This window comes from Netta rufina (genome assembly GCF_964035555.1).
Source record: "Netta rufina genome assembly, chromosome: Z".
In the NCBI taxonomy this organism is placed as follows: Eukaryota; Metazoa; Chordata; class Aves; order Anseriformes; family Anatidae; genus Netta; species Netta rufina.
In genome coordinates, this window is record NC_140126.1 from 26,790,798 (window position 1) to 26,803,669 (window position 12,872).

At 37.0% G+C, this 12,872-nt stretch overlaps 1 protein-coding gene across 3 annotated transcripts in view; it reads right to left on the bottom strand.

The window, feature by feature from the left end:
- Positions 1-12,872, bottom strand: part of BRD10 (bromodomain containing 10) — a 61,025-nt gene that overhangs the window by 29,817 nt on the left and 18,336 nt on the right. For all 3 annotated transcript variants that reach the window (XM_084305418.1, XM_084305417.1, XM_084305419.1), the window contains exon 4: positions 4,810-4,886. In XM_084305418.1, coding sequence (XP_084161544.1) covers positions 4,810-4,886 — 77 coding nt within the window. The remainder of the gene's footprint in view (positions 1-4,809; positions 4,887-12,872) is intronic.

Sequence of the window (12,872 nt, forward strand, 5' to 3'; positions counted from 1 at the left end):
TATATAAAAATTAGTTGTCTTGGGGCTGGTAGTGACAGGGAGGAGTAATCAAATCTATGTCTCAGTTTGGCATCAGAACAGATGTACTTCAAGGCTAATATCTGTGTATCACTTATCCACTGATAAAACAATGAAGGTAGCACCAGTTCAGCTTACAGGATTTATTGTCAAAATGAGTTTAGTGTCTGAAACACTCCAACACTGTACTGAAAACCACTACAAAAGCATTAAAGAAGAAATCTGTATTTGTTTATGAAAAGAAGTATTTGAGATAAGATATTAAAGATATACACTGGTTGGGAAGGAGCTTTTTCTGAAAATTCTATTGTTTGGGCAACATTTTTTACATAATGAAGCCAGCATGTTGAAGTAAAGATGAGAATAACAGTGCTTTAAGAGTGGACTGTATTCTGTATGTAAAACAGAAGGGGATTGAAACTACAAAGATAAGTAGTTCGAGAATTTCTCAAATTTTAGTTAGCTGGCCTAAAAAATTCTAATGCACTTACGGTCATAAAACATAAAATCATTATAAAATCATAGAATAGTTTGGGCTGGAAGGGACCTTAAAGATCACCTAGTTCCAAACCCCCTGCCACAGACAGGGACACCACCCACTAGACCAGGTTGCTCAGCGCCTCGTATAATCTGGTCTTAAACACCTCCAGGGATGGGGCACCCACAACCTCTCTGGGCAACCTGTTTCAATGCCTCACCACACTCTGAGTGAAGAATTTCCTCCTAATCTCTAATCTAAGTCTCCCCTCTTTTAGTTTAAAACCATTCCCCCTTGTCATGTCATAATCTGACCATGCAAAGAGTCGCTCTCCATCTTTTTTGTAAGTCCCTTTCAAGTACTGAAAGGTTGCAATAAGGTCACCCTCAAGTCTTCTCTTCTGTAGGCTGAATAGCCTTATAGGCTGCCATTAGGATGTATTAAGATCAGTAAAATCATTGGGAATTTCTAAAATTGTGTTGAATAAGTAATAGCTTATTTCAGCCTTTATTTACTATCTTACTTAACAAGCTTAGCTTATGACTTCAATTATTTTGCAATATATTGCAAGAGAAAAAATAATGCTTTTCAATTATTTACATCATTATTGTTTTAGGCACAGAATTTAAAACTTTTTCTTTTGCATTACATCTACTGACTGTCAGTAAACACACAGAAAATTTTCTTTAGATCATCTTGATAGGGAATCTAGCAGCTATTTCTCATAATGAGACTCTAATATATGTTTCAGTATTCTTTGCTTATGGTTGTTAACTGCATGAACTTAGCAATTCAATTTTCTGCAAGCAATACTCCCTTTGTAAATTGGTGTATATGTTTAAACAGGTTAAGTGAAAGTGAATGCAAAAAGAAAGGTATTGATGTTACAATCTAATGTTCCTGTCACATTCTGACAGTTCACTGTCGTTTCACACACTGCTCATGAGGAACGTGTTCTAATTATCTATCATGAGAAAAAGAATCTGTAGAGAAAAAAAAACATTTCCTTCATGACTTACAGGGAGTGAAAAATTAGTCCCTATTCCCTATTACACAGTGACTTAAAGATCTGGGTTGTCAGTATTTCCATAAATGTAGAAGTCACGTACATCAGTCATGTACATGTTTACTATTTACAGGCATTTTCAGATCAGGCGTGGGACTTACTACATATGGGCTGAACTTTCACAGGCAATAAGCATCCTGTTTCTCAAATGAACACAAAGGAAGCTTCAGGTATTGAGTTTTGCAGTAAATTTGCAAATTCAGTGTTAAACTTCCCCCTTTAGGATACAATCTCAGATTCTGGTAATCTCTCAAACACCTTCACTGCTTTCTAGAACCCCAAGGAGGAAAAACAGGAATAAGAAATTTCTGCAGATTTTTCTAAGGCAAGACAAGCACCATTCCAACTTGGGACCCTCCAGTGATCCCTCAGAATTAATAAATGAATTTTGTCATTATAAAAAAAATTGAATCTGTGGATCTATTCACAAATACACAGCTAGTGCACTCCCCTGGATCATGGATGCTCCCTCCTTGACCCTACTTAATCAGCTGGAACTTCAGCCAAGGTTTGTAAACACGGAACACTTCTGTGTGGTTTTGTGCCTAAATTCAGGTTATCTGCATGATTTTAAGTTACTTTCCCATGAAACTGTTCTTTTCTTGCTGCAATTTCCAAGTGGAAAATATCTAGATACCTCCTTTATGAGCTCTGTATTTAACATAGACCACTGCTGATGAAAGCTGAAACTGTTACACACAGTTACAGAAAAGCCAAAGTGTTAGCCCAGTTCCCTGAAACGTGTTCCTTCTTCAGTTATGGTATACAAAGGTCTATATAGCTACCTGTGTATATAGGGATGGGAAAAGACTGGTAGAAAACACTACTGGATATAAAGGTACTTTGTAACAGGGACAGAAGTATAAAAAAAAAAAAAAAAAAAAAACACCTCAGTATCCTTCCTGTACAGGAGTATAATTATTGCCATTTCCTTAAAACATTAACAAGAAACAGTAACTATAACCTTGTAAATCAGAATTTATTTTAAAAAGAAAAGTACAACAATATTGAAAATATTAACAAAATATTAAAAACAGCATATGTTTTGTGTGCTTTTATTTGGTAAAAAGACTTTAATTGACAACTGCTTTTTTAAGAACACCCTCGAGCTAAAAACTTGGTATAAGGTCTGAAATTACATATAAGTAGGGAGTGATGTTCATTGATTTTCACTGACCTGTGCTTTCACTGTTTTGTCCATGACATTCAAACTATGAGAGAATAGAAAATCTGTGTGATATGTTTCCTCAAAAAGATGTTTAAAACTGGCATTATAAACGTTAGGATTATTAAACACATCCTAATTTTCTTTGTTGTTGTTAATAATCAATTTTAATGTACAATTTGGGTCATTTGGTCTCTGTGACTGCATACATTAAAAAAATGTAATAATATTCATTTTCTCAGATAAATGATTTATTTATTTATTTATTTATTTATTTTATCAGGTAAAGGATTTACACTAAGGTGCAGGATCTATTCCTATGAAATAAAGTACTGTATGGCTTTTATTTTTTTCTTTATTTCTTACATCTGTAGACTGCAGGCACATAAAACAGCATAGAAATTTTCAAAAAGGCTTCATTTATTTGCTTTCTTCCTTAAAAGACCTAACGTTTAGATATGAATTACAACATCTTTTATGGTTATACCCTCCCTTGCATGTTACACTGTAAAGACTGGTCTTATCAAATATTTAAAAATATAGTCTCACCTTCAAGTATTCATAATATCTTATGAAATTTGGCAATCTATGTATGTAAAGTATCAAGATACATGCTTTACACTGCTGGTGTACACTAGTTTTAGGAGTATTGCAAATATAAATGTTTTAATATTTGCAAGTGTTTGCGGCACATTATAATAGTCCTGCCTGTCCTCTTGAAAAAAGAAATTTAAATGTTTGAAAAGTTCCCTAATAAGATTAAACTGCTCATACTGACAGATCCTACTTTCACCTAAACCAGATGTAAAGCCTAGATTTGATCAAAAGAGATGGGATTATTTTGTTAAATTTTAATTAACATTTTACATAGGTAAATGTAAAAACGTTAATTTTGCATTTAAATAGATAAGGAAGGAAACATACACTTTACCTCGGTTAGACAAGAAGTTAGGTTAAGTTTTAGATAATGCTTTAGAAGGACTATTTAAATGCAGTAGTTAAATAATGTAAAACCCATTTCTAACTTAACCATGTACATTCATAGCATGCAGCAAATGTGCTGAGAACAACAAAACCAAAAATTTTTAGACGCTACCTACTTTTTGGAGTTCTCAGGAATGATTTTAGTCACTACCACAGACACACAGATGAAAGTCAGAATACATTTAAATCAGTCCTTACTCAATACTGACCACTACTAATCAATTTTACCACCAGAAATTCTAGTAACTCCACCATTGTCATAATGGATGAAGATAATTTATTGTGAGGATTTTACAAAACAGTCGTAGCTTATTCTATCAAATAATAATTTCTATTTATTTCTAAATAAATTCTATTAGTTGTAGCTAATTCTATTGACTCAGAAAAGCACAGATGGCTTTCTGAAAAAAAAAAAAAGTTTTATAAAAGGATATTCTCAGAACCAAATGAGAACTTCAATTCAAGCAAGTATGCATACATAAATGCTGACTTAAAAATTAGGTACTTTAATACTTCTGTTACAGTACCATAAAAAACATATTATAATTACCACTCTCTGCATAGTGCTCTCTGGTCTAAAGGTCAAGTGCAGATAAGAGGTGAAAGTTACAAACAGGATGAACACATGAACATACAGATTTTTTTTCAAATCCTTCAGTAAATCAAGCTAGAATTCAATTCAAGGCTCACAATGAAACACCTCATTAAAAAAAAAAAAAAAAGACAAAACAAACAAACAAAACAAAAACAATGACAACACAAAAAATAACACAAGTAATTTTATCCTGGAAAATTATATCTACCTTATAAATTCCATGAATAACTACTGGTTTTCCATATTTTGTCCTGCATCAACCTTATCTGAGATCTTAAACAATACTGTGAAACACTATGTAAGCTGCATATAATAAAAAATGCTGAAATATTTTTCTATTTAGAAAATGTGAAATGCACGTTTAAAAACATTATTAAACCTTTTAATCTGGAAAAGGGAAATTTACCTTTGATTAGGATTTCCAAGTTGTGTAAGACAGTAAAGGACTTAATATATAGGCATTCAGCTTTCAAGAATTTAAAACAAAAATTAAAATTATTTACCTGAAATTCTGGTATGGCAGACTTTGTGACACCTTTCCTCTTCTTTGTGATTGCTTTTTTAGATACCGATTTTTTTCCTTTTAAGATTAAAAGAGAAAAGCTTCATAATGCTGTTGTACTTCATTAATAAAACCAAATTACATACAGACTTTAAAGTTAAACTATAACTAACAGATGGCTGACGGTGAGTCACGTAAACATGACGAATCAGAACTAGACGCAGCAAAAGCAAACATTAAACTACAAGTATCTGTGGAGAAGTCTTTTCTCAAAAAAAAAAGAATAAAGAAAAAGAACAAATCCATTACAATGCTCATAATATACCACTGAAAAATTAAGGCAACACTGCAAGAAATTTAATTCACAGAATAAACATTCACATCAGTGTTCTGGAACAAGCAAAATCCAGAAGTTATGCCACAAACTTAAGAAATATAGTATCTTACCTGCAAGGTATGTTCTCTGACACTGCAAAGTGAACTACGTATTAGGGTCTGGGACCTCTTTATGTTACAGTAAAAAATACCCTCGAAGAGCAAGCAATATCTGGAAATCACTAAACAGATATGCTAGTTACCAATGAAATTGGATTACTGATATGGTTACTCTGGTAGTGGCAAAGCCTAAAGGTTTCAGAAAAAACACCTTCCTAATAGGGCCCTTCCAACCTAGTTATGCTATATTACACTATATATGGATGTAACAACAAAAAATCCTGAAGACAAAGCAAGTGGTCAACTGCGTAAAGTACCAGGATTAACAACAGATTACACGCATTTCTCAAAACAAGCGGCTGCATCACCATCTTATATAAGCTCAAAACAATGGAGATTCTTACAGTTATTTCTACATTCCTACGGCAAACTTTGACCTATTCATTTAGATTAAAACCATCACCACAAGATTTTGACAGTACTCACATTCTGGAGTCCTAAGCATTAGTTAAAAACCTAAGGAGTCATACAAACTATGCTGATTTAATTGTCAAATAGAATCATCACAGACTACTTGCTTTAACACAAATAAAGTCAGATTTGATATTTGTATTTATGAAAAATAGGCATGAATTGCATTTTTTCCTAATAGATGCTTGCCTGTCTGTGCAAAGATGTGCATACATACACACACACAATTATACATGTATAATTAAACAAAACACATTGAGAAGTTCTTCATATCTCAAGATAAAAAATCAATCATTAACCAATATGGCGAGGAGGGGAAGAATCAAATTTTTATTTTCCACTTATTACATCGTGAGGTTTCCTGAACATTGTACCTGAATCTGAAATAAAACACTGTTAAGACAGGGCACAGGGCTGGTATCAACCCTAATTTGAAACTCCACATACTGAACATGTAACAAAATTTAAACAGCCCTCAGCTACCAAAAATAAGAGATCACAGACTTCACATTACAGGAAAAGTGATAAAAATAAAGAAACATGTTTTATTAAAACAATGACCCAAACATTTTGACAACATGAAAAAAAAAATAATTATCAGTATTTTTATTACATATTTTAAGGAATCAGCTGCATTCAAAACATATTTGCTATGATTAAGTATAATGCTGTTCATTAAATGAACTAAACCTAATACAAACTTTCTTGACAAACTGACTGAAAATTAAGTCTGGACATATGGTGGTTACTTAACACCATAAAGCAATGTTATCTGGCAAGAACATGAAGAAATAAAAACACGGGGCTGCCAGACTATCTTGCTTCATCTTTAAAGAAAGAATTTCAATCCCAATATGATTAAAATTAAAATGAAAAATTTAAAATATGTTGCAAATACTGAAATAAAACAAATATTTCATATTTTCAGCTTCAGGTACTGTACGATGCAGTGTAGTTTGAAAAAAGTAATGTAGACAACAGAAATGTGTTCTCTCTTTGCCCCAGCACTCCCTTCTGGAACAGTGGAGAAATGAAGAATTAATAACCAAAATCTTAAGTAAATATTTCTTCCATTGCAGCAACACCTGAAGTACATGCAGTAGGAAAGATATGGGATAACAGACAGAACAATAAGAACAGAAAAACTGATTAGAAGCACAAGGAAGTTGAGCCCAATCTACAATGTAATCTGAATCGAGGTTTTAAAAAAAAAAAAAAAAAGATTTTTAGAAAAGAAGGGGGTAAAAAAAATAAATGAAATATAGCCCAATGTATGCATCATCAAAACATGGCTAATAGAATACATGTGCCATAAGACCCACACAATTAGTTCCCTAGCTGACATCCTCTGTGAACTAATAATATACCTGTAACAGTGTAGCACTGCAGTCTCATTCCCCCTTTAACACACCAGATGTCCTATGGTGCTAGCACATACCACAAAACAAAAAAAAGGAAAATGCAACATGTATTTGCACTACTAGAGAGAATTAGCATATATATAGCAAACTAACTTTGGGAAACTCATCTTCTACCTTAATAAAACCCTTGTATAATAACATATTTAAATTCAAAAGAAGAAAAGTTATAGCAATAGTATTAAGCTCTTAAAAAAAAAAAAAAAAAGTAATCCCTGGTTTTCCTCATTCACCAAATTCTAAATGAAAATTTTGCTCCAAAATAGAACAAAACAAAACAAACTCAATAAAGGAAGGATTTAAAGAAACTTTTACTTAGTACTTCCTGGGGTAAACTCACCTGTGTCCAGTTTCCAGACTAACTTTGGTACCTACAAGTAAGTGAATTTGAATATTTTAAATGTGAATGTCTTTTAATAAAATTATGAAGAATTAGATTTCCACAGTAAACATCTATTGAGATCTTGGAGTTTAGATTCTAAAATGACAAGCAGATGTGTTAGGCAAAAACAGCAATGGCAAGGGAGGTCACCCTCCACCAGCTGCCTAGTACTGGCCCTGTCACACAGAGCATGGCCATGCAAGCACGTCAGCCCGACCTCCACAGAGCACAGTCACTAAGCTGAACCGCCACTCCCGTATGGAGAATAAGGGGTTGAACAGGCACCCTGTGAGCGACAATTTCTCAAACCACTCCCACTGAAATCTGCTAGAGCTTTCTTGCCCATAAACCTAGGTAAAGAGACTGCTTAAAAGGGTTCAAATGACTCACTTCAACAAACAAAGTAATGTTACTGAGAGCAGCTAGACGTATTTTGAACCATAGCTCACTGTACCTTTCAGAGCACACTCAATGTACACATTTAATTGCTGAAAAAAATCAGAGCCAGAAAAACACAACAAAATAATAATCAAATAAATAAAAAATACATCCTAATAAAGAAGCTGTTATGCATCCTTTCTTCATGTTACCTGCACTGACCCAACATACCCTGCCTGTTTCCCATCTTTCAGTCTCCTGCTTTTACTAACTGTAATTTAGAAAACACTCAACAATAGTTCTACACAGAGATAAAGTAGTCACAAAATAACAGAACGGTTGAGGCTGGAAGGGACCTCTGGAGGTCATCTGGTCCAACCTCCTTGGCTCAAGCAGCGACACCAAGAGTGGGGTGCCCAGTACTGTGTCCAAGCAGATTTTGAAGATCTCCAAGGAGGGAGACTACACAGCCTTTCTGGGCAGTTTGTGCCACTGAACATCCAGTCATTTCAGTACAAAAATTCTCATAGGGGAACAGAGGAACAGTGGCTCAATAAATAGATTTCTATCTTTAGAGGTCTTCAAGACATAGCTAGACAAAGTCACAGCTGACATATCTGGCATCTGTGACAGCAGTACATTAAACAAGGAATGAGACTATGTGACCTCCAGAGGTTCCTTCCAACCAACTTTTCTATGCCTGTGGCTCTTTAAAAGACTGCCTTGCAGGGTATACATACATTAGTAACAAATGCAATCAGTAACTCAAGGCTGCACTGCACAGATGAAACATAAATCAGACAATGCTTTCACCCAATCTATTTGTTTACACTTCTCCCTAATCACATAAGAATGAAATGATAAAAACACTCTCTATCAAAATAAATCAAGAGTTTCCCAGACCAAAACAAGAAGACAGAAGAAGATGATCGGGCGGTCACCAGTGGGGTCCCTCAAGGCTCCATTTTAGGGCCGGTACTTTTCAGTATTTTTATAAACGGTCTGGATGTAGGAATAGAAGGTATTTTGAGCAAGTTTGCTGATGACACCAAACTTTGAGGAGTTGTGGACTCGAATGAGGGTGGAAAGGCCTTGCAGAGGGATCTGGATAGGTTGGAGAGCTGGGCGATCACCAACCGCATGAAGTTCAATAAGAGCAAGTGCCGGGTCCTGCACCTGGGACGGGGAAACCCTGGCTGCACGTACAGACTGGGCGATGAGACGCTGGAGAGCAGCCTAGAAGAGAGGGATCTGGGGGTCGTGGTAGACAGCAAGTTGAATATGAGCCAGCAGTGTGCCCTGGCAGCCAGGAGGGCCAACCGTGTCCTGGGGTGCATCAAGCACGGCATCGCTAGTAGGTCAAGGGAGGTGATTGTCCCGCTCTACTCTGTGCTGGTGCGGCCTCACCTCGAGTACTGTGTGCAGTTCTGGGCACCACAGTATAAAAACGACATGAAACTGTTGGAGAGTGTCCAGAGGAGAACTACGAAGATGGTGAAAGGCCTGGAGGGGAAGACGTACGAAGAACGGCTGAGGTCACTGGGCCTGTTCAGCCTGGAGAAGAGGAGGCTGAGGGGCGACCTTATCGCTCTCTATGGGTACCTCAAGGGAGGCTGTAGCGAGGTGGGGGTTGGTCTGTTCTCCCACGTGCCTGGTGACAGGACAAGGTGGAATGGGCTCAAGTTGCACCAGGGGAGGTTTAGGTTGGATATTAGGAAGAACTTCTTTACCGAAAAGGTTGCTAGGCATTGGAATAGGCTGCCCAGGGAAGTGGTTGAGTCACCACCCCTGGAGGTCTTTAAAAGATGTTTAGATGTAGAGCTTAGGGATATGGTTTAGTGGAGGACTTGTTAGTGTTAGGTCAGAGTTGGACCCGGTGATCTTGGAGGTCTCTTCCAACCTAGATGAGTCTGTGTGATTCTGTGATAAAGTCACCACTTCCTTTAAAAGAAAAAAATAGCTTTATTTTCCCTTAATGGAATTATACCATAACATTACAGAATAAGGAAGACTGATTTGTATTCAAATATATACAGATCAAAAAGATATTAAAAGAATTTTACTTTGCTACAAATGGGAGTATTCTCAAGCTAGGAAGTGTCAGCCTACTTTATTCCTGTATAAACTGTTATTCACCCACTACAAAGATTTAAGTGTGACACGATTACTAATTATGTCTCCACACTGATTCTTCCAACAGGCTCCATATCTCTCTTGGGTTTCCTTTCAAAGGAAAAGAGGATATGAGACATCCTACCTTGGACAGAAGTTGCAACTCTCATCTCTCTTCCCCTCCCATACCGCAGGAGGGGATCAGCTCTTTGTATTCTACTTCCAATATGGACAGAGCCAAGGTTAGGGAAGGGACAACTACAGACATCTAAGGCAAGTGCCCTTCCATGTTCACTGAACAAATCAACAATGTGCAACAAATGAGTGCTCCTTTCATTCTCTACCAGAGAATAGAGGGGGGAAATAAACATCTTATTTTTCAAGCTAACTGCAACATTTTAACCTAAATTAAACTAGAATTCAGTTATCTATGGATAGAAAATAAAAACACTCTAGGAATTTGAGATAGTATTTCTCTCCAATAATGTGATACCAACCTACACTCAGGGCTGGTAGCATCACAGCACAAAAGCTGAATTGATACTTTTCCTGACTTCACCTGCTGACACGACAACTTGAACATCAAACTGAAACAAGTACACTGCCAGTATGCTTTCAATCTACAATAAGGGACAGTGCAGTTGTGTGACACTTTAGCTATCACACTATTTTTTTTTTTTTTTTAATGAAAACAAACTCCATCTTGTGGCAGGAATGCAGGAAAATACCTTTTTTTTCACCACAGAGCAAGCCTGTGCTCACCCCTAGAAGCTGGAAACTGTATTAAGCACACACAAGTAACATTAACCTGGATACCAGACAACTTGAATATGTTAACTAGGATACCTGTCTCACTGGACAAGTTATGAAGTTTGAAGGATGATGAAGGAAACCTGTACATTGAGCATCAGCATAAGCCAGTAACAGAGGTAGCTGAAAGCAATGAAGTAAATATGAAATAAATGCTGTTCTCTGAAAAGTTGATTTCAAAGTAACTGAATGTTCTAGGGAGGGCACTCACTGAAATTCTGCTCGAAACAATGTATTCCTGGTTTCATGTGTCACTCAAGTCCTTAGTTAAAGACAGTATTTAATAAAACAAACAAAAAAAGAATAAATGAACAAAAATAACTCAAAAGTGAACAATTTTTACATCACTGCTTTTAAATTTAAAATTCTAAATTAATGGTGATCATCAGAGTGAATGAAGCAGAAGAAATACAACTTCAGTGAATTACTTCTGATTTGAGCTATCATCCGTTCTAATCTCAATTCCAAGAGATAGGATGATTTCTGACTGATAGTTAAATGCTGATTGTTATTGATTTTCCTTCATCATTTCTTTCCTCATCTAGCGATCCAGTCAGCAGGGATTCATGCTTGGCCAGTTTGATAAACTTCTGCAACAAAATGCCCAGCTTCACAGATGAGGGGAGAGCAGTGGACGTTGCCGACCTGAACTTCAGGAAGGCCTTCAGGACACTGCCTCCCAAAAGGTCCTCAGAGACAGGCTGCTGATTTGTGGGGTGGATGGGCAGTGAGGTGGACTGAAAACTGGCTGAATGGCCAGGCCAAGCAGGTAGTGACCAGTGGAACAAAGTCTACTTGGGGGCCAGTAACTGGTGGTAATGGTAACACCATGGGTTAATGCTGGGGGCAATACTGGTCAACATCATTATGAACAATCTGGATGATGGCTGTGCTGTACCCTCTCTCAGAACTGGGAGGAGCAGTGAACATGCCAGGGGTCATGCTGCCACCTAGAGGGACCTTGACAGCTGGAGAAATGGGCTGACAGGAAGCTCAGGAAATTCAACAAGGAGAAGTGCAAAGACCTGCACCTGGTCAGGAACAACCCCAGGCACCCAGGTGGAAAGCAGCTTGGCAGAAGAGGCCCTGGGGTTCCTGGTGGATACCCAGTTGAACAAGAGACAGCTTGCCTTTGAAGCAAATGGTTGCCAGCAGGTGGTGAGAGGTCACCCTTCCCCTCTGCTCAGCATTCGTGAACCTGCACCTGGAGCATGGGGGCCAGTGCTAGCCAGACAGCCGTGGAGAAGAGAGTCAAATTAAGGGCCACAGAAATGGAAGGACTGGAGCACCTCATCTATGAGGAAAAGCTAAGAAAACTGTGATTGTTCAGTCTACAAAAGAAAAGGGTCAGGGGAGACCTTACCAATGTATATAAATCCTTAAAGTGATAGTGAAAAAAACATAGCCAGGCTCATTTCATTACTGTGCAGTGACAGGACAAGAGGCAGTGGGCACAAAATGAAACACAGGAGACTCTGCCTGAACATCAGTAAATTATTATTTTTTGAACTGTGCAGGTGACCAAGTACTTGCACAGGTTGGCTAGAGAGGTTGTGGAGTCTCTCTTCTTGTAGATCTTCAACATTCGCCTGGACAACATCCTGGACAACTTGCTCTGGGTGACTCTGCCTGACCACAGAGGTTGGAAAAGATGTCTTCCACAGGAGCATTCCAACCTGCACCATTCTGTGATTCTACAGATTTATGATTTCTGATCAAGTCATTTGTTTGACAAAGAGTGAGAGTGAAAAAAAGTTCACATCTACAGATCTTTTACATGTATTCCTTTTAAATAGTATGCTGTTTGAACACTTCTGTTCTAAGATTTACTGGAAATCAATGTTTTATTAGAAAAGAACCCTTTAGCCAGCTCTGAAAAAAATCTTAGAAATGCTCTTGACATTTGTAAATTACCTCAGCAAGAGCAATACAACTCATTTATAGTTATCATAATGTAAATCATCTTGACTTGGGAATATTTCTAAAAGTCGTGTACAACTTCATTATGAATGTTCAAGACCTTATGGCTCCTGTTTGACGATGTCAATCAGTGCTTCA